Source organism: Festucalex cinctus, chromosome 8, assembly GCF_051991245.1.
Source record: "Festucalex cinctus isolate MCC-2025b chromosome 8, RoL_Fcin_1.0, whole genome shotgun sequence".
Classification (NCBI taxonomy): Eukaryota; Metazoa; Chordata; class Actinopteri; order Syngnathiformes; family Syngnathidae; genus Festucalex; species Festucalex cinctus.
Genome location: NC_135418.1, coordinates 6,293,241 through 6,315,798, shown reverse-complemented (window position 1 = coordinate 6,315,798; position 22,558 = coordinate 6,293,241). Strand labels below are relative to the sequence as shown.

General features: G+C 39.2%; 1 protein-coding gene and 1 long non-coding RNA gene across 2 annotated transcripts in view; one reads left to right on the top strand and one right to left on the bottom strand.

The window, feature by feature from the left end:
• LOC144023470 (dihydropyridine-sensitive L-type skeletal muscle calcium channel subunit alpha-1-like) overlaps positions 1–22,558 on the top strand; it is a 93,067-nt gene that overhangs the window by 43,549 nt on the left and 26,960 nt on the right. The window contains exons 13-28 of the mRNA XM_077528986.1: positions 1,880–2,000; positions 2,096–2,210; positions 3,016–3,118; positions 3,218–3,287; positions 3,369–3,501; positions 8,898–9,027; positions 9,137–9,196; positions 9,298–9,404; positions 10,181–10,268; positions 10,368–10,475; positions 10,596–10,648; positions 10,891–11,037; positions 12,580–12,781; positions 13,044–13,202; positions 15,426–15,536; positions 21,792–21,875. Of these exons, the coding sequence (XP_077385112.1) occupies positions 1,880–2,000; positions 2,096–2,210; positions 3,016–3,118; positions 3,218–3,287; positions 3,369–3,501; positions 8,898–9,027; positions 9,137–9,196; positions 9,298–9,404; positions 10,181–10,268; positions 10,368–10,475; positions 10,596–10,648; positions 10,891–11,037; positions 12,580–12,781; positions 13,044–13,202; positions 15,426–15,536; positions 21,792–21,875 (1,791 nt within the window). The remainder of the gene's footprint in view (positions 1–1,879; positions 2,001–2,095; positions 2,211–3,015; positions 3,119–3,217; positions 3,288–3,368; positions 3,502–8,897; positions 9,028–9,136; positions 9,197–9,297; positions 9,405–10,180; positions 10,269–10,367; positions 10,476–10,595; positions 10,649–10,890; positions 11,038–12,579; positions 12,782–13,043; positions 13,203–15,425; positions 15,537–21,791; positions 21,876–22,558) is intronic.
• On the bottom strand, positions 6,534–7,529 carry LOC144023472 (uncharacterized). Its single transcript, XR_013284555.1, has 2 exons — positions 7,484–7,529; positions 6,534–6,787 (listed from the first exon to the last, which is right to left on the bottom strand). It is a non-coding gene; the product is annotated as an uncharacterized LOC144023472 (long non-coding RNA).

Genomic DNA, 22,558 nt, shown 5'->3' with positions numbered 1-22,558 from the left:
CACACAAGACAGAAAAAGATTTGCAATCAAAAAACACATTTCAATCAAAAATCAGATCCGCAACCAAAAAACAGATTCTCAACCAAAAAACAGATTTACATCCAAAAGTCAGGCATTGCAAACAAAACCAAAAAATTGCGTGCAAAAGTTTTTATTTTAATACAAATCCATTAATTATTTTAATGTTTTTTTTTGTTTGCTGTTTTTTTTTTTTTAATTTGAAATCCTTTTTTTGTTTGATTGAAATTCTTTTGAGGTTACAAATCCCCTTTTTGTTTAATAGATTTTTTTTTTAAATTGCAAATCCCTTTTTTGTTGAAAATGAAGACCTCCGTGACACTTGTGAGGAATAAACTGTTCAGAAAATGGATGGATGGATGGATGGATGGATGGATGGATGGATGAAAATAAAGACACAAATTTCTCTCCATATGCGTCTCCCTTGTCTCGTCAAGCATTGTTCTGCCCACCTCTATTTGCCTGACTTCCTCGTTAGTCAACCAATCAGCACCCTCTGCCAGTTGTGTCTTGCCCAGCTGGCTCTCGTTGTGTCAATTAGTGTTTGTGTATTTAGTCTCTTGTCTGCCCTCTGTTTGCATCGATTCATTGTTGTTTCCCCTCCCCTACATGCTGCCGTTTTTTGCCTTGTTGCCCCCCCCAATCTTGCATTGCCTTCTGGAGTTCGCTTTTGTTTTGTTTAATTAAATTCCCTTTTTCCTGCCTCCTCGCCCTTCTTCTCTGCATTTGGGTCCACAACCACACTTCAAACTTGACACAGTTGGTTTAAAGAACAAATTTTGTGGACCCCAGAAGTCTTGCAAACAGATGATAGGCCATGTCACTATAGCTACTGCTGGATAAGCAGATAAGGTGGATACTTACCACCGACATAAAGTGACAAGAAAAAAAAAAGGAAGCAATGCTCTGAGATCTTTGAAACAAAATAATTTAAAGCGCACACATCCATCCATCCATCCATTTTCTTGACCGCTTATTCCTCACAAGGGTCGCGGGGGGTGCTGGCGCCTATCTCAGCTGGCTCTGGGCAGTAGGCGGGGGACACCCTGAACTGGTTGCCAACCAATCGCAGGGCACACAGAGACGAACAACCATCCACACTCACACGCACACCTAGGGACAATTCAAAGCACCCAATTAACCTGCCATGCATGTCTTTGGAATGTGGGAGGAGACCGGAGTACCCGGAGAAGACCCACGCGGGCACGGGGAGAACATGCAAACTCCACCCAGGAAGGCCGGAGCCTGGACTCGAACCGGAGTCCTCAGAACTGGGAGGCGGACGGCCCACACATCCTCCCCCTTTTTAATGTTTTAATCAAACTTAAATTCAATAATAATACTTGAATGTAACAATATGTATATTAGTCATTATTAGTGAGTATTTTGTGTGTGTGTTAATGTGTGTTTTGGAGTTTTAGCAGGCAAAAAAAAAAATGGACAATGAACAATTGTGTGTAAAATGAAAATGCATGCAGTTCCATTACTGGAGCGTGCGAGCGTTCTTGTGTCTCAGATTTGGAATGTCGGTTGTGTAAGGCTTGGCTGAGCCCACATAATTTGTTGTCAGCCATCCGGTTAGGATATGGATGAAAAACGGGGGTGAAGTTTGAGGTTACAAAAAGAAAGAAAGAAAGAAAGAAAGAAAGAAAGAAAGAAAGAAAGAAAGAAAGAAAGAAAAGTCTAATAATTTGCAGATGGGCTGGAAGTGCATATGGGTCCTTTGTTCAGAAAATTAATAAGTGGGGGAAGATGGTGTTGTCATGGAGATCGATCCCCGAATACTGATAAGGATCATGGCCTCATGCTACTTGTCGTTTTATTAATTAGTCTGTGATTTCCACCCCAAACTGTGTTTCAGATTCTTACAGGTGAGGATTGGAATGCTGTCATGTATGATGGTATAATGGCATACGGGGGACCCAGCATGCCTGGAATTCTCGTCAGCATCTACTTCATCATCCTGTTTGTCTGTGGAAATTGTATCCTTGAAATTTGCCTACATGTATCTTATACATAACTATACAGCCAGTAGTGAATTTACCATGTTATATTCTTTGACTACAAAATTATTCAGTCATTCTTCTAAATGTCTTTCTGGCCATTGCAGTTGATAATTTGGCAGAGGCTGAGTCTTTAACTTTGGCACAGAAGGAGAAAGCAGAGGATAAGAAGCGAAAGAAAGCTCTCAGGTCAATCTACCATAATGTACGCACAATAACTACAAAAGGGGAACTGTTCTATGCAGTGTTGAGTAACAGCACATCCTTAAATCATGGCTTAAATCATTGCCATGGCCAAAATTACAGTAAGTGCACAAACAAGACCGATGGAAAAATAAATCCTTCATATGTCTCAAAGCTTGACCAATGAGCTACTATTGTAGTATCACAAAGTGGTGTAAAAGCCGTTACTCCCGATATGTTGCTTTGCAAAACCATCCATGTCAAGTCAAGTTTATTTGTATAGCCCTTATCTCAAATAACTCCCAAACAGCTTCACTAGCCCACAGATGACTAAGATTATAAGATTATAGCAATTTACAGTCTTAAATTGAGAAGCATGTTTATGATATATATATATATATATATATATATATATATATATATATATATATAGTTAATATGTCATTACTAATTATTTCTTATAAAGTACAATATTATAGAGTGCTATTATTATTATTATTATTATTATTATTATTATTATTATTATTATTATTATTATTATTATTAAAACATAACATTTTATTTTTGTGGTGACTGGAATGGATTAATGGTATTTCTATTTCATTGGAGAAAATGATTTGAGATACGAATGTTTTGTGTTATGAGCATGGTTATGCAACAAATTGCACTCGCATGCTCAATGCTCAAAGAGTACAGTGCACTCATCGTAATTACAATATATGGCATCTGTCTAAGCTTTACATTGAATACAAAATATGCCATTTGTTGTGATATGAAAAACTAACAATCACATCATTATTCTGATGTATAGAGCCAACTTGCCCAACAAGACTTCTGAGGAAAAAGCTAATCTTGCCAAGAAACTAGCTGAGCAAAGAGCCAAGGGTGTTGAGGGCATCCCCACTACTGCTAAAGTAAAAGATTTTTTTCCTTTATTTTTTATTTATCAAACTTGAAAATCAAATAAATGTATTTCATTGTTTTGTGCATTTAATCAAATTATTAACTTTCAGCTCAAAATTGATGAATTTGAGTCAAATGTGAATGAAATTAAAGACCCCTTCCCTCCAGCTGACTTTCCTGGTAAACACAATACCATGGCTAGCATTTTTCATCATGTCACACAGAGCGGCACATGCTAATCCCTGTCTTCGTGTTGATTAGGTGATGATGAAGAAGAGGACCCTGAGATCCCAGAAAGCCCGAGACCTCGTCCAATGGCTGATCTTCAATTAAAGGAAGAAGCAGTACCAATGCCAGAAGCCAGTTCATTTTTTATCTTTGGACCACAAAACAAGTATGATAGTGTTGATTGTTGTTTTACAAAAATTACTATAAAATATATATAATTTTAGTGGTACTTTAACCTTAGTTTTTGTTTTTGTTTTTTACAATTTACAAGCCATCTTTTTTTCTTTTTTCTTTTTTTTGGCTTAGCCAAAATTGGAGTTACAAGCTTGACTGAAAAAAGCAACAACAACAAAAAGGAGTTTTGCACTCAGTGGTTTTCAGCCGTTTATTGAAGGGGAGGTGCAGACAACCACATAAATACAAAATAAAACCACTCGCAAGAAGCATGGATCAAATTAACATGTGAAAAATGACAAACCAGTGCTGGACTAAGGGCTCCTGATGTCAATCTGTAGGCCATGCCTCACTTCAGAAATTGGTAGGGGTTGTATTACCAAATTATCATCCCTATTTGATATTTTAAAAAATAAAATAAAATAAAAAATACAGTAATACATTAGCTTACTTCGACAGTGGCCAAAGTACCAAATAGCCAAACTGTCCACCACTGGTTTACGTAAAGCATAATGACAGTAATAACTGCTAGTTAAAAGTCCCAACGCAAAGCTAAACAAACATTTGGTAAGCTTTTTGCACTACTATGCAAAGAGGGTTAAAAAGTTTTTAGTCTTTATAAAACATTTTTGGAACAATTTTTTTAATATAAAGTTTGAAATGTGAGGATAAACGGTTTGGATAATGGATGGATGTTTAAATCTTGTGATTTCTACGGAGCCCTTTTGTTTTCAAGACAATGCAACATTTTTTTTTTGTGTCACTTTTAGGGCAGAGATAGGGAACCCTGGTACTCGAGAGCCCGCCTGTTTTTCATGTCTCCCTCCTCCAACATAGCTGACTGATATTATCAGATCATCAGCAAGCTCTGTAAAAGCCTAATAACGATCCTCTTCATCAAACCAGGTGTGTTGGTGGAGGGAGACATGGAAGACAGGCAGGACAGTGACTCGCGAAAACCAGGGTTCCCGACCCCTGATCTAGGGGAATGGCTTCCAATATTTTTACTCATCATAGGGTTGTTTTTGAGCTGTGTGAATACTAATGATTAATAATAATTATCATTATTAATAATAATGATGATGATAATGACAATATCGCTTGCCTTATTTTCAATCAAACAAAAAAGGAATTTGCAATCAAAAAAAAATTTCAATCAAACAAAAAGGGGATTTGCAATCTAAAAAAAATTCAATCAAACAAAAAGGGGATTTGCAACCTCAAATAAATTTTAATCAAACAAAAAAGGGTTTTCATATAAAATAAAAATTTGCAAACAAAAAAAAAACATTTCAAACATGGATTTGTATTTTAATAAAATCTTTTGCAAGTATTTTTTTCGTTTTGTTTGCGAATCTGTTTTTTGGTTGCGAATCTGTTTTTTGGTTGCGGATCTGTTTTTTGGTTGCGAATCTTTTTCTGTGTTGTGTGGGCGGGGTCCTCCGTTCAACCGATGATAGAAGCCTTGTCATTGGTCAGCTTGGAAGCCGCTGCGACAACTTTCATTGGTCAGATAGGAATGGGGGTGTGACAATGTTCGTCTGACTATTTCCTGGTTCATTTTGTCCAGTCGCCGCCAGCATCGAGGTAAATATGACACCCCCCCCACTTCTAGTTTTCCGTTTTGTTTATCTGACATTTATCTAAAAGCAACCCTTGATCTATCGTTTATCCGGTGATTTGTTCTAACCATTACAATTAACGTAATCACTCACTCAGCATTGCTTAGCCATGTTAGCTAGCTAGGTAACTGATGGTCCGATACATGAGTCAGTCATGAAGCTATGTTGTTGGCAGTCAAAACACAAATATACGGCTAATTTGGGATAGCTGTTAGGATGAAGTTTTGTTGTTGTTTTTTATACTCATAAAGAAACCTTTGCATTTGTTTCACATACAGGCAGGGCTGGGAATCGAATTTATTTACACTAGCTGCTTCCCCTAAATCTTGGATGTTTGAAGTAGAAATTAAATTCGTGATAATTCTGTGATTATTATTTATTGGTCCTGGTTGTTTACTGTACGAGTCAGATTGAAAAAGAGGGGGAACTCATGCACCGTCAAAGCGGTGACACTGCTACTACTAGGATCCAGGCCACGTAACCATTTGATTTTGGTTAGTCTAGTCATGAATCGTGATGTTTTGTTGGTAGGAGAAACGGCCCAAATAAACGGCCTGCTGAGATAGCTGTTATTATGCTTATTCATGATTATTTTATTACATTACATCATTACATTAATAAAATGCTAATTATTAATCACTTATGAGAAGTTCTGGTCATTGAAATAAGTAGCCTCTGCTACATTTATTATGTCTTGGGTGTTTGAAATACAGAGGAAGTGACTGAGATTACGTAATATAAATACATTTAGTTCCTGTGATTGTTTCATTGTAGTTTTCCTGTTTCAATAATGTTCAAAACATGTGTCAAACATAACTTTGTCAGAATTATTTTTTTTTACATGTTTGGTACTTAATTCAAGCACACTTTTCTTTACTTTTTAGATGCAGAAGATGAAGTTGGTGGTTGGTCACCTCTCTTCATGAGGTGATGCTGTGGATAACTGAGCAGGGCCACAAGCACCTGCTTATGTCAGACAGAGAGCAATTTAAAATATCAATAAATTTTGACCACAATTGTGAGGTACAAATGCCAGGTCACACATTATGTTACCCCCTGCACAAACACCATTACATTTCCAACTGCTCATATGAGTGATTACCATTCCTTTAAATCACATCTACTGACTGCTATCACCTTTGATGCCAGATTTGACACAGTGTAATTGAAAGGGCAAAAAAAATAAATAACATCCATTTCATTTTTTTTGAGTAATTACAGGCTGTTCCTACCAAAATGTTTGTTTTAAGTTTAACAGTTCATTTTCTGAGCTTTCTTGATTTCTTGTTGGCAGGCCAATCATTTCTTGAGAAAAATGTCTGTATAAAATCTATAAAATGCTGAATAATTGACTGGTTGTTAGTTCATATGCATGCTTTTTTTTATGAAATAAAAGTCAAACTGTTTTACACAGGAATTTATTTTCATTTTTTACATAAATTTAAATGACCCTTTGGGCCGCAAGACACTAGCACTAGAAGCAACATTGAGAGTCTGCAAATAAATGACGCGACCAAAACTCAAGGACTCCTTGTTTGGATTGATTTGCCGTAAAGCAACAAGTCTTTCCTCAGGTAAACGACAGTGGATGTCAGGTATAACGATCCCGTGTTCACCGTGATGGTCCAAGGGTAGTGTCTCTTCAGCTTGCTGGATCTGTAATATCAAATACATTTATGAAAGCTACAGTAACTCCAAGAACTTTTACTCATATAAAGTTTTTTCCTCTGGTTATGTACGCTTTTATCAGCAATAAAACTGCCCTGGCCTGCTCCTCTTACAGTAAACATGCATCTCGCTATGTCTACATTTTCTACCCCTTGGTCTGCTCGCACTCTAAAAGAAAAAAATCTAGTCAGTGTAATTGCAAAAGTACACCTACAACTCAGATTCCCCTTCTGTTTCAATCTGACTCGTACAGTAAACAACCAGGACCAATAAATAATAATCACAGAATTATCACGAATTTAATCTCTACTTCAAACATCCAAGATTTAGGGGAAGCAGCTAGTGTAAATAAATTCGATTCCCAGCCCTGCAGGTATGTGAAACAAATGCAAAGGTTTCTTTATGAGTATAAAAAACAACAACAAAACTTCATCCTAACAGCTATCCCAAATTAGCCGTATATTTGTGTTTTGACTGCCAACAACATAGCTTCATGACTGACTCATGTATCGGACCATCAGTTACCTAGCTAGCTAACATGGCTAAGCAATGCTGAGTGAGTGATTACGTTAATTGTAATGGTTAGAACAAATCACCGGATAAACGATAGATCAAGGGTTGCTTTTAGATAAATGTCAGATAAACAAAACGGAAAACTAGAAGTGGGGGGGGTGTCATATTTACCTCGATGCTGGCGGCGACTGGACAAAATGAACCAGGAAATAGTCAGACGGACATTGTCACACCCCCATTCCTATCTGACCAATGAAAGTTGTCGCAGCGGCTTCCAAGCTGACCAATGACAAGGCTTCTATCATCGGTTGAACGGAGGACCCCGCCCACACAACACAGAAAAAGATTCGCAACCAAAAAACAGGTTTCAATCAAAAAACAGATCCACAACCAAAAAACAGATTCGCAACCAAAAAACAGATTCGCAAACAAAACGAAAAAAATACTTGCAAAAGATTTTATTAAAATACAAATCCATGTTTGAAATGTTTTTTTTTGTTTGCAAATTTTTATTTTATATGAAAACCCTTTTTTGTTTGATTAAAATTTATTTGAGGTTGCAAATCCCCTTTTTGTTTGATTGAATTTTTTTTTTGATTGCAAATCCCCTTTTTGTTTGATTGAAATTTTTTTTGGATTGCAAATTCCTTTTTTGTTTGATTGAAAATAAAGACACAAATTTCTCTCCATACCTTGGCTGCTCGCCCGGCGGGGTGGGCCTGCTGGTGGCGTCTGGGGGCCGACTCACCAGTTCCAAATGACTGGGACTAGCCACAATCTACACACGGACATTCAAGATGAACTGAGCGAGCAGAGTTTGGGATAGTATGGGATGGATAACGATACAAATTAATGACTATTCTAAATAATGTATATGATTGATGCGTTATAGTAATGGTCGATGGGGACGGGTCTCGAATAAGCTTCGGCTTCTATCCGTCAGCCCTTCTTTCGGATGTCAATGTTGCAAATGATGTGATGTGATTGATGTAAGCTGTAATGTGTCCGAAAGGAAAAAATGAATAAACTAAACTAAACTAAACTAAATAATGATAACAATAACATTAATATTATAATACATTGTGTTTACAAGTGCAATTCACGGCCATCAAAGATGCTTATATTACAACTATAAAACATATTATTACAAAATATGCAGCAGCATCCAAAAACATGTTACGCTGATGATAGTGAGTAGACAATCTTTCAGAGATTGTGAATTTGAAGATAGGGAAATAGTGTGAATGCTGCAGGTCTGGTGGCAGAAAGTTTCAAAGGTGACAACACCACGAGCAGAGCAGAGCAACTGAATATTTAACTTTTTGGGGAGATATAAACAAGGAGTGAATTCATTAAAATTTGTTTGGTGTAGTAAAGTCCTGGCACCAAGATCAACCTTTTTTGAGGTCCATTTGTAATCTGGTGTTTCCTGTGATCTTTCAGCTGTCCATAATTATTAACTGGGCTCTGCTTAAATTGCCTACGTAGAATATAATAGTTGTGAATATGTGGTTTTAGAATAATCTCATTCCATAATGTTGAATCTGAGAATTGATCAAACTCTTTATTTCCACCCCCTTTTTAGGTTCAGGAAACTGTGCCATCGCATCATAAATGCAACCACATTCACCAACATCATCCTCCTTTTCATCCTTCTGTCGTCCGTTTCTTTAGCAGCCGAGGATCCTATAGACCCAATGTCCTTCAGAAACCAGGTGAAGAATATTATGCATGTGTAGTGAATGAAAACAGATTTTAAAAAAAAGTTTAATTTACACTTACAGTATAGAATATCATAGAAGTTGCAATTCATGTGAATCTTAGGTGTTGGCGTATGCTGATATAGTCTTCACTTCAGTGTTTACAGCAGAGATCGTACTCAAGGTATAAAAAAAACCCCATCAAAATTCATTATTCATCAAAAGTTTGTTTCCAAAGTGTTAAAATGCTCTTTCTCATCATTTGTTGGGCCCATTGCTTTTCAGATGACAACGTATGGTGCCTTTCTTCACAAAGGGTCTTTCTGCCGGAACTCATTTAACATTTTGGATTTACTGGTTGTCAGTGTATCCTTGCTCTCAATGGGAATGGAGTAAGTGGATTCCAAAAAATTTTCACTCATTCAAAGTTCTGTTTAGAGTTGCTAACTTGGAAATTGAGCTCGGTGAGGCTAAAACTCAAATGGTAGTACTGGAATAAAAGTAAGGCAAATTGAAGAGGTGTCAGTGGGGAGGTTCAGGGAATTTGTGTGAATTGACACGGAATGACCCCATGGCCATTTGGTCAGATTCAAAAATGTCCATTAGTCACAAAATACTGTAACTTCTGTCTTCAACCATTTTAGGAATGTTCATTTAGTCCCATTCAAGTTTTGGACCTGTTCAACAGTATATTATGAGCTGTATTAAAACAGAAACAGCAATACAGTGATTCATAATTTCATTGTATATATATATATATTTTTTTAAGAGAGATAATTAGTCCGTCTACTCTCGCATCATGAAGTGCTGCAATGCCGTCACTACTCTGACATGAGGGATTCCGAAATGAGAATTTTCACATTGATTTTGCTTATTTATACTCAATTTTGAGGTCTCTCACTGGGCTTTTCCGTGAAGTCATAAATCAATAACCCATAGCATTTATCTGCAAATGCAAATTGTTAACAGTTATATTTTAAGATGTAAATCTTTATATTTGTAAAATTGAAAAATCATGGATAACAATAATTATGCTAAATAATTAAAATGTATATGTTTTTGTATTTTTAAGTTGCTCCTATGTCTGTGTATTAACAATCACAGAAACAAAAAGTGATTTGTTAGTCATATATAAGTAAAGGCTGTTTGATTTTTTCAACCTACCTAGATCCAGTGCCATCTCAGTCGTTAAGATTCTCAGGGTGTTGAGGGTACTTCGACCGCTGAGAGCCATCAATCGAGCAAAGGGTCTCAAGGTATGACATTTACTGTACAGTATATGACTGGATGGCAAAGTTAGTGTTCTGTGTTCATGTGTGTTTGAGGTAATGAGGAATTTGGCATTTGATTTCCAGCACGTAGTCCAGTGTGTGTTCGTTGCTGTCAAGACCATTGGAAACATTGTGCTGGTTACTATGCTACTTGACTTCATGTTTGCCTGCATTGGAGTTCAGCTTTTCAAGGTAAGCATATTACAGTGAATAATACACAATTCTTGAACTGTAGTTTTATTTGATTTGCTGTATGTCAAAACCATAGACAGTATTAGTCAGCTGAAAATCCTTTGTGCAATACTTTACCAGGGAAAGTTCTATTCCTGCACTGACCCAGACAAAATGACTGAAGAAGAATGCAAGTAAGCACAATGATGTTTGAAATAAATAAGCAATGATATCAAGACAAACAATGGTGAAATGAGATTTGCTTACTGAACAGAAGCTTAACCCATAGAAGCTTTGATATGCTGGTTCAACTATGAATGGTTGTCATCGTCAGAATAATTTGTCCACAGTTCAATATAGCTGTATGTGTTTAGAATAATCCTGCCGATTGATGATTTAATTTAATTGTCTCTTTCCCTTTAACTTTGTTACTCAGAGGTTGGTATATAAAGTATCAGGAAGGAGCACTTCATGAGATGGAGGTCCGTAAGCGGGAATGGATCAACTCAGAACTAAACTTTGATAACATCTTCAATGGCATGCTGGCACTCTTCACCATTTCTACATTTGAAGGATGGCCAAAGTGAGTCATGATCATAATCTGACAAGACTATGGTTATTGGTTAACATTAATAAACAATTTACTGAGACACACAAAATACAAAAATAGTTTCTCCAGAAAGTGTGGATCTGTTATGGTACGGATGTGGTGGGATCCAATAGTGGAGAAACCAGGCAGGAAGAGGAATGACAGCTGATCGTGGAGGACTTGAATGGATGTGGAGAACTTGAGTTAACACAGGTGAACTTGAGTAGACGTGGAGAACGGAGTGGGGAAACTTGACCGAAACAGACGTGGGGAAACTTGACCAAACAGGCGGAGGGAAACTTGACCGAACTACGAAAACTTGACTATAGCTTAGCACACCGGACAAGCAGAGACCAGACCTGTCAATACAACAACGCAACAATGCTCCCACAACGCATGGAACAACCCCACTCCCTAAATACCAACACTAACGAATACTAACAATAGACAGCTGGGACACACAGCGGGCAGAGGGAACCAATTAGAAACACACAGGTGGACTTACTCAGACCTTAGCAAGACAGGGGAAAAACACCAGCACACCAGACAACAAACCAAACCAAACCAAAACAAAAACCCAACTCAAACAAAACTGAAATATGAAAGGATCAAAATTATTCATCATTGACAGGCCTCGAAGTAATAGTTGCTCTTGATTGTAGCGCCAGATGGCGGTGCAGGAGCTCTTTCTGGAACTCTTGAGAGAACCAGCAGACTTCAGCAATGGTTTATTTTCAATTTCACACTGCAGAACTACACACAGTCGACTTAAAGACCACCACCTGCTGCTATACTGGTTGAAATTTTGCCTTCTTCTTATTAAACATTATTTAAACCACCATCCATCCATTCATTTTTTTTTTACCTTTTTCCCTGGAGCACATTCCCCAGCTGACTGACCGGCCTACATCCAAGTTGTTGCCAGTCAGTCACAGGGCTCATATTGTATGCAGACGGACAACCATTCACATTCACAACATCACTGAGCGGGAAATGAACCCATGCTGCTTGCACCAAAGTCAGGAGAATGTACCGATACACCATCAGAGACATCGAAAACCTTCATTTTTGTTTACCAAAATTTTACACGTCTTCTTACTTGAGAAAATTTGATTCAGAGAGGTGGCAGCACCAAGACTGCGTTTTGCTCCCTGCGCCAACAGTTAGACATGGTTCCAGCATTCCTAAACTTTAGTCTACTTTCATTAACCAAATTTAAGATGCGCCAGGCACATATCAAAGGAAACATCGCCAGTATGGTGGACTGCCCAGCATCGTGCAAAGTGATGAACCAAAATCCCAAACAAGCGATCAAGGCTTATGGAGAAAAATCAAAATACGCCAGATTTGACAAATTCTACAAATATAGGGCCCAGGCAATTGTCTGTCAATAGTTGTCTGTCAATATTAACACAATATTTGGTTGAAATGCTTAGGCGTTTCTCACCACTTCAATAAACCAACATAATTTCCTTTCTTTGTATGAATGGGTGTTTGTGTGTGTGTCTGCGCTTTATTTTGCTTGTTTTCATTCAGGATCCTTCACAAGGCCATTGATTCAAATGTTGAGGATGAAGGACCAGTGTACAACAACCGAGTGGCCATCTCAATTTTCTTTATCATCTACCTCATCCTTATTGCCTTTTTCATGATGAATATATTTGTGGGTTTCGTCATTGTTACCTTCCAGGAACAAGGAGAGCAAGAGTACAAAAACTGTGAGCTGGACAAAAATCAGGTATGTTCGCACACTAAAGTGTCACTGAGCTAAATTTGTACTTCCAAATTGGTGTTTTATCTTAAAACCTGACATGTAATTTTAAATATTTTTTATGTGATGTGTTAACATTTATTATCTTTTAAACAACAGCTTGTTTTAGGTATGCACAATTGTTGGTGGCTTAAAATAGGCTGTAAAATAATGCCAGGGAATGAACTTGTTATGTTTATGTGGATTTTGCAAACCATGAATTTACCCTGCTCTTTTTCAAATTCTCCAGCGCCAATGTGTGCAGTATGCTCTTAAGGCCCGACCACTACGGTGTTATATTCCCAAGAACCCTTACCAATATAAAGTGTGGTACATCGTCACCTCCTGCTACTTTGAATACCTTATGTTCCTTCTTATAATGCTTAACACCATGTGTCTAGGAATGCAGGTATGTAAACAATACATATACATTCGCAAATATGTTCTATTAATATTTCCGCATTACTCCTATTGTATACACCTTTTGCCTAAAAGCATGAAAGTTTGGCGAGCTTTATGCAAGAGCCATTTACATTGGTCAGATTTCAATGTCAGTGAGACCTAAAAGGGCGCGGTTGAGAGGACCCCCACTCCCACTGAATGTAAGGTACATTGAGTCAGAGTGGACGCTGTTCTATTTTCCATTGCAGAGGCAACCAACCAGTGCTGTGGCCGAAAGGTGTTTGGTGCCTGTTGTGGTGGAAACCCCCAAACCTTTTGGTTTGTTGCCAAAAAGCTTAGTGGGACTCCGGAGGCAACTCATGGGCACCGGCTGGACAAGTAGACCGCAATATAGTAGTGACTTGTAATAAAGGCTGTATTTAATTGCATTTGGAAGTGTGCGCTGTGGTGTTTTCAGTCTCTGGAACTAACTGGCGAGAGGTGGTGGCAGCATACAACCAAGCTGTGGCTTAGTTAACCTAGGAAGGTTTATTACAATACTTTGAAGTCCTCCTCAATTCCACAGACATGCCTTCCCATGAGGAAGCAGTCTTGGGTCTGTGAGGCAGGTTTTCCTATCTCTGAGTTAAGGTTACCGAGGTGGCTAAAAAGCTCCTTGTTGGCAAGGTCCTGGGAGTGGATGAGATCCACCCAGAGTTCCTAAAAGCTCTGGATGTTGCATGGATTTCCTGGTTGTCATGCCTCTGCAACATGGCTTGGACATTGGGGACAGTGCCTATGAATTTGCAAACCGGGGTGGTGGTTCTTCTTTTTAAGAAGGGGCGAGGGTGGCTTCCAATTACTCAGGGATCAGACTCCTCAGCCTCCCTGGTAAGGTCTGTTCAGGGGTGCTAAAAATTAGGGTGCATCTGGAAGTTGAATCTCAGATTCAGTATGAACAGTGTTGATTTTGTCCTGGCCATAGTACAGTGGACAAGCCTACCAACCTCAGTAGGGTCAGGGTGCATGGGACTTCCAACCAGTCTACATGTGCTTTGTGGACTTAGAGGAGAAGTTTGAGTATGTGGTCCCAAACATCTCAGTACAGGCTTTTCGATTCTTGTATGACTGGTGTCTTAGTTTGGTCTGCATTGCCAGCAGTAAGTTTGGTTTGTTTCCAATGAGGGTTGCACTCTGCCAGGACTGCCTTTTGTCACCAATTCTGTTGATAACATTTTATAGATAGGATTTATAGCCACAGCTAAAGAGTTGAGAGGGTCATGTTAGATGACCACAGTATTACGTCTCTGTTTTTTGTAGACTATGTGGTTTTGTCGGATTCATTGAGCCTTAAACTCACTGAAGCAGTTTGCAACCAAGTGTGAAGCAGTTGGGATGAGAAAGAACACCCCCAGATCTGAGATCATATGATACTCAGTCGGAAAAGGTTGGAGGGCCCTCTCCAGGTCAAGAATTATATGCCTCCTCAAGTGGACAAGTTCAACTACCTTGGGGTCTTGTTCAAGAGGTAGGAGAAAATCTAACAAGAGATCGACTGGCGGATCGATGCGGTGTCTACAGTTATGTGGACTCTGTATCAGTATGTCATGGTGAAGAAAGAGCTGAGTAGAAAGGTGAAGACCTCAATGGCTGGTTGAACTACAAGTACATTCCTCCCCTCTCTTATGGTCAGGAGCTGTAGTGACCGAAAGAACAAGATACCGGATACAAGCAACCGGTCACCCAGGAGGGACTCAGAGTCGAGCTGCTGCTGCTCTTTCCAGAATAGAAGTCCGAAGCCCTGTCATGTCATACATACGTTGAGTCCCTGCATAATCGTGGTTTGTCATGCGTGAATTCACCTATATGCAGATTTTTTGAGGGAGAAACTGTCCTTCGTTTTTTTGCTGGATAAGTGACTTATTTGTTATTTTTGTCCTCAGGCCAAAGCAACAAGCTTTGGTACCATCTGGTGATATCTTGGTTTCAGAGAAGTCTATTGAAATAATTTGCGGTATTTCTTTTGGATATGTTGTACTTTGCTGACATCTTTTGGTATCTACTGGGAAATACAAACCTCGTCAAAGGGGCTTGTCAATTGCTTGTTTTTATTTTTGCTCTGCAGCAGAGCTTTGTTTCTTTCCCTCACAAAAAGCTGGGACTCAATGTACTGAATGAGAGCAAATAACTGTTATTCACCCCACAGCTGAACTCCTTCATGACAGTTCTATGTTTGTACTTTGACCCGCAGCACTGTAACCAGTCAGACCATGTCAAACAACTATCTGACATGCTGAATGTAATTTTTACTGTGCTGTTCACTGTGGAGATGATCCTGAAACTGATGGCCTTCAAAGCTAAGGTTGGTAAAAATCAATGAAGCATATCACAAGGGGTATTGTATCGATAATATCGCAGCAATTCAGCTTGCGTCACAAGAAGCAGCAGTGAGGATGATACAATTATTATGTTTTGGGTTCAGGTTTGTTTTTTTGGTTTGGGTTTTTTGTGTTCTTTTTTGCTTTTGGTTCCATTGTGGTTTTTGTTGCGACTTCCTTGTATCCCTGTTTCTCACTAAATGTGATCTTGTCACCTGTGCTTGTCTACTCTCCCTCCTGTGTCAGCTAATTAGTGTCCCCATCCATGTGTGTCTTGTGCAGGTGTTGCTTATTTGGTGTGTATGGGCTATATGCTACGGAGGAGGCGGGACTTCCGACTTTTCGCGCATTAGCTTTGTTTCCGGTGCCGGTTTGCGACGTGTGGGCCACTTCCCAGTACTTGCGCTTCCGCCTCTGTGCCCCTTGGTTGCACCTTCCCGTCGACGGGTGCGAGTTTGTCGTGTGTCAGTCTCAGTTGTCCGAAGCATTTCAGAGAGCCGGTCACATGACATATGAACGCCTGGTCATGTGACCAGCAGTTGACTAATCACAGCGTAGTAGTTATTAAACGAGTTGGCCAAACTCTCTCTCTATACGACGCTGATTCAACAGCGCCCCCCCTGCTGTTTACTGGCTTTGCGCGTGTGGATCTTGGGTTCTCGGCACAGAGAACTGCTCGGCAGAATATTAGTGCCAAAAGTCACGTGACTGTTATCCGTAGTTGTAGAATAGTTTTTTACGTATGTAACCGAGCACCCTAATGTCTGGCTCCTGACAGTAGGGGGAACTAGTTTCCCGACTGCTGAGGGCTAGTAGCGGCCACAGCCCTAGAGGACTGAGCAGCGCGAGCCCTGGACCGAGAACGGGCATTGCAGTTGCGCGCAATATGACCTGGCTGCTGACAACGGTAGCACACAACACTAGTAGGACCTGAGGCTTGAGGTGGTGATAACTGCATAGCTGAAAGGGCCTGAGTAATCCGGGCTAATTGCTCTTGTTGTTTTTGAACAACAGCAGAAAGAGCTGCTAACTGAGAGGCCGTATCAGGAGTTGAGACTGGTAACTGTAGGTTAACACTTTGCGTAGCACATAAAGTAGGCACAGAATGAAATTTACCCTGCTTTCAACAACTCCTCCCTCACGTTCCCATTTAATCGCCGCAGAACGAACGTCAAGTAGAATGTAATTTGGATTCTCCCGAGCTAACCGTTTTAACTCTCTTCTTAAATTTGGATTGTTAACATTTTCAACAAATTGATCACGCAAAAAAATGGGTGCATTTGTCACTCGAAATGGTGCATTTGCAACAACTTTTTCCATTAAACAAAACAAAGCATGTGAAAATTCTTGAAAAGTTTCACCTTCCAACTGTCTTCTAGAAAAAAAATCTTCCTGAAGTAAAATGTAAGGTTTTTGACATCCGTAAAGTTCTTTCAAAATAACAAACACCATCTCGGGGTCATCACGCTCGGCAACAGTTCTGTACTTAATTTCGTCGCGTGCTTCCCTCTCCAAATGATCAAAAATGAACCCAGCCTGGTCTGCAGGTCCAACATGCCTAACGCGCATGCTTGCACGAATCTCCTCCACCCACTCATCGACCCCAATACCATGAGTTCCTCGGAAGATAGGACACTTTCTTTCTCGAGGCAGGTAGATGACACGGTCCACAGTCCCAGTGTTCTCCGCTTGTCCTCCTCGACTAGGACCTGCTTGGACAGAGTCCCGATCCTGTTGCAGCTGGGCCCGCTGGGCCTCCAACTGTCGGACCCTCTCGCGCAGCTGTTGCAGTTCTTCCGCCATGGCAGGGATCAGTGAAGTGGACACGACACCAGAGGTCCCGAACCGTGTCCCACGGTGCGCCAGCTACTGTTTAGCCAAAGCTCTCAACCACTACCCAAAGCAACTATATCAGCTCTCCAACTACACTACAACACACACACTTCTGCTTTGTTAGCCAGATCCTGCCGACAACGCCACTTTGTAACCGAGCCCACTACAGTGGGGACCGATCCGGCAACAATAAAGAAGGAGAAGTGGTGGCAACAATACTTTATTTACATCAGATAAAGTGCTTAAGTGGTTGGATTAAAAATTACAATATAGACAGTTTATTAGGATCATAAATTTAAAAGGCAAATTTTAGCTAAAGATAGATGTAGGTATAGCAGAACACAACAAACTTGAGGTAAATTGAAATCCAATCAAAATGTTAGTAGTTCACGCCAAACCAAACAAGGAAACGAACCAGCAAAATTACACACTACAAATACAGATAGCCAAAGTGCATCAGTGCTTTAAAGTGCTTAATATTAATACTACAATTTAGGCAAAAGAGAGCTTTGATTTGAATGAAAGTGTTGGCTAAACAGTAGCGGCAAGCTTAGTTGTAGCAGAAACCCACGCAACCAGACACTTCAACTGATCAACTTTCTCAAGACCACTCCGTGACTTACTAGCGACGGTCAACTGGCAAGTGACAACTGCTCGGCGTACACCAGTATTTAACCTCAGCTTGATTAGCTTGCTAACAGAGTGGGGCGGATATAACGGGCTGATGCATTTAAGGACCGTCGGAAAAACCATTATCCTAACCAACCACCTGGTTACACGTACACAAAGGATGTTTTTGCACTTGAAAGATATTTTTTTTTGTACTCGAAATTTTTTTTGTTGTATACTTGAGAGATTTTTTTTTTATGTAATTGAAGGTATGCTTCTTTGTGTGTGTAGAACAAATTGCATTAGTTTGTGAGCAGGTGTGTTTCCAGTACTCTCAGTTTTGCGCAAAAGGCATATTTCGCAAAAGCAAGCTGGTAATAGAAACACTGGATTTGCAAAAAAAACAAAAAACAACTCAAATATCGCAAAAATGTTTTGGAGCTCTCATGAGGTGGTTTTTGAGATGTGTCGAAAAAGGATTATTTCGCAAAAGTGTAATGGAAACACTTTTTGTGCATTAGTAGTCATATGACACCCGCCCTGTCACGGAGGAAAGGAATGTAAGACGTTGTTTTTGTGTATTTTTATTTACTTGCAACTGACTATTTGTTTTGAGAATTATTAATTTCGGGACTGTATTTTAGTGTTACATGCTAAAGTGTTTGTGTAGAGCACAAAAGAGAGAGGTGTAACTGATTGAGCCTTGTTCGAGAAGTGGAATAAAAGGAGGGGAGTTTGAAATCCTGTCCTCCCATGTCTGCTTCATTTAGCAGGGAAGAGGCCAGAAAACATCAGAAACTTTAAACTATTTGTAATCCGCCTTTTACCCAGCCCCCGAGAACAACAACAGGAAGTAGGAAGTACGGGGCCAATTACTGTCGCGTCAAACTGTCTCCCCAGGGAACAACAAGTCATTAAGCGCAAAGCGATTTAGAGAGCCAAAATGCCAGTGTTCAATGCACGTTCCATATTGTTGCAGAAATGGCCGTTACCACCGCCAACAAGCGACACGTTCTATCCGTCCGCACCATAACAGCAGTTAAAAGCGCGTGTACATTCACACAACACCACACACACAACACCAACACTAAATGCCTGAACACGCCCGATGAGGAGTGAGTGTTTTTAAAGTAATATAACTACACCGGGCGTCCGTCTACTGTAAACATCATGAACATCTCCTGGTCTCGCGAGACGGGACATTCCGAGACATTTCAAAATTGTACTTCATCGAAATAGTACAACATCAATTTTATTTTTGCGAAAAAGGGTAATGGAAACACACCTAGTGACATTTTGTGTGCGTAAGTCTCGTTTTGTGTGTTTACGGGGTTTTGTCATAATTCAAACTCCATAGAAGTGACAATGCCGGGTGATTCAAGTACAACATCACGCAAAACAGTTTGCTGTTAAAGCATGAACAAGCGAAGGAGGTTCAGCAAAACGACGAAGACATGGCTATCCGCCATTGTTGTTGACAGACTGGCGGTTCGTGCGCAGTCGCGGAAGAAATAGCTATCCTGCTATGGTGAACACATTGGAACGTACGGGAGGCGTTTTGAAATTGTTCCACTCTGGAGCCTGGTTTCAAAAGTGACCGGTTTCAAGCTCCGAAACCGAGCCGCTGTGTGGACAAACTGCCTAAAGGGTAAGCAGTGTTGCCACAGTTACCTTGAAAAAGTAACTTAGTTACTTTACTGATTCCTTGGTTTTAAAAGTAACTAAATTGTGTTACTGATTACTTGATTTTAAAAGTAACTAAGTTAGATTAAAAGTTACTTTTTTAGTTACTTTCAGCAGCTGCCGATAACACCATCTCAACATAAAAATAATGCGGTAGAAACGGAGTTCCAAATACTTTATTGAAAGTGCATTTTTAACATAGAAAAATAAAGGTTTTTTTTATGAAAAACAAAATAGGCAGTCTCTCTTGACTTCTTGTAACGTAAATACTTTTTATAAAACAAAAAATAAAAATCTATCCAGGTTGAAAATGAAAATTCCCTTAATTCCTCTATTGTTTGTTCCGCTATTCCAGTGTGTACACTTGAGTCGACTCGTGCATGCTGAAAACTAGGGGTGGGAATCTCTGAAATGAGGCCGATTCGATATGTATCTCGATACACAGGTTGCGATTCGATTGAAAAACGATTATCTTTCAGAACAGAACGGTTCGATACGGTTCGATTAAGTTTGGGAACGATACAATTTTCAATTCGATACGATTCATTTCAATATTCAAAAGTTATAGTGACATTTGTTGCTTGTAAACATTAATCTTAAAACACCACACATTTTTTACAGTATCTACAAATGTGTTAAGAAAGAACAACAACAAATATGTCTTCTATATTTTGAATCAATTATTTAAATATACCGCAACAAAGGGCTGGGCGATATGACTGAAAAATGTATCAGTTTAAATATTTATTAGTAGTTATTGACAGTTATAATTGTTTTTTTGTTTTTGTTTTTTTTCTCTTCATAATAAAGATCAGGAAAACAAAAGGTTGATAATTTAATGTTAAATATAAATATTTAACCTTTAGACAGACACCAACACAATTAAACAGAATATGTGCACATTGTGAAGTATTTCAGAAACATAAATTTAAGACATGAAATAAACCTACCGTCCAGCCAAAAGAAATATGAAGCCACCTTATGGAACAATAAATCTATCAAACACATTTTAACCACTTAATATATGCAAAAATATTTCCAAAAGTTAATTTCCCTTTTTAATCAACAATTTTTGTTTTTAACAATTTTTGTTTTTCTTTTGCCATCACATTCATTTTTTGTTATTGTATGACATCTTTTTTGTTTTTTTAATCTAAGACACGATGATGACCACAGAATCACGACTGTTTATATTTTGTTTTTTGGGCTGTCGTTCATTTTGAGTTTGATGACGTATCGCAAGCACGTCTCAGTTCTCCTATTTGCTGCTCATGCTAGTTGTAGACATTGACAGGGAGCCACAAACTGAGAAATGAGATACTTGCAGTGTGCTTTTAGCATAGCTGGTGTGTTGGCTGTGGGGCATACCTGTGTCGTTTGAATCCATGCATTGGATCGTCACGGGAGCTATTCTTTTTGGCTCGCGCGCAGTACCAACGCCAGCCTGGGACATACAAGTGCACCGAGAGGACTCGATAGCCATGGGAAATACCGAGATGTACATGTGAGTGTTTTTGACTAACGTTGTTATGACAATGTCAGAATATACAATTTTTCGCCGGGCCTGAGGAGTGTGCAAAGTTCGGTGAGTTTTCGTGAATGTTTAGGTACCCAAAATCGCGACCGTTTGCGGAGAATAAAGAAGAAGAGGAAGAAGAAGAAGAATTTTTACAAAAACAATAGGGACCTCGCAACGGTCGCTGGTCGGGCCCTAATAATAATAATAATAATTTTTACAAAAACAATAGGGACCTCGCAGCGGTCGCTGCTCGGGCCCTAATTAAAACGGTGCAGCAACACATGCAGACAGACAGTATATTTGCTATTAATGTTAGTGGCGTACTAATAAGGTGAGCGAAGAGTTGAGACATCTTGAGGCATTCAAGGAGCAGCACGATGGTCTGATTTGATTTTTTTTTTAAAGTACGTATGTAGTACTATTTTATTTTATTTTTTCCCTCAGAATACACCATGTCTTTTGTTTTTTTGTTTTTTGTCCTTTTTTTGGGGGGGGGAAGTCTATTTGTGATATGAGTGCTTTTAATTACGAAAGACATTAAACTAATATTTCACTTGCAATTCTCTGATAATCCAACATTCTGGTTTTCTCACAGGGTTACTTTGGAGACCCCTGGAATGTTTTTGACTTTGTTATCGTCATTGGAAGTGTTGTGGATGTGATTCTGAGTGAAGTTGGTGTGAGTATTACCCTTTTTTTAATGAATGGTTTGGTTTGTTACTTCATTACATAATTATTATAATTGTACTGTATATAAAGCAGTATTGTATTAAGGTGGGCACTTCTGTCATCAATTCCTGTCAATGACGATGCCCAGCCCTCACCAAGTGTTACAAATGCTTTATGACGTGAAGCTTCACAGGAATACACGGAATGAGAAGGGCTGTCTGTATTTACCCGATTGATGGACGTAAACCTGCTTCAGTCGGTATTCAGTACGTGTATTTTTTGTCATGGCTTTGCGTCATTGTGTACTCCCCGAAAAGTGGGCATCATCCTTGACGGGAGTTTCCACCTCTGGTATTATATAAGCATCAGTAAGTCCAGGCTTTAATTGCAGAGCACGTTAAAGTAATTTTACACTTATTTTGCCAAGTTACACCGCGATTATAGGAATAAATGGTAACAGTAGCAAAGTAAGAAAAGTAACAGAATTACAAATAACAACATTCACACACTAATGATGCAACACCAGAAGCAACTGGAGGTTCAGTATTTTTGCTCTAGGATACTTTGACACGAGGGAAACACCCACACCTTATGGGTTAAAAACTATTGATTTAACATTTGAGCCAAGCCCTTTTTTAGGCAACGACACAAAAAAATGAAAACCCACTTGTTGATCAGTTTCAACCAGTTCTA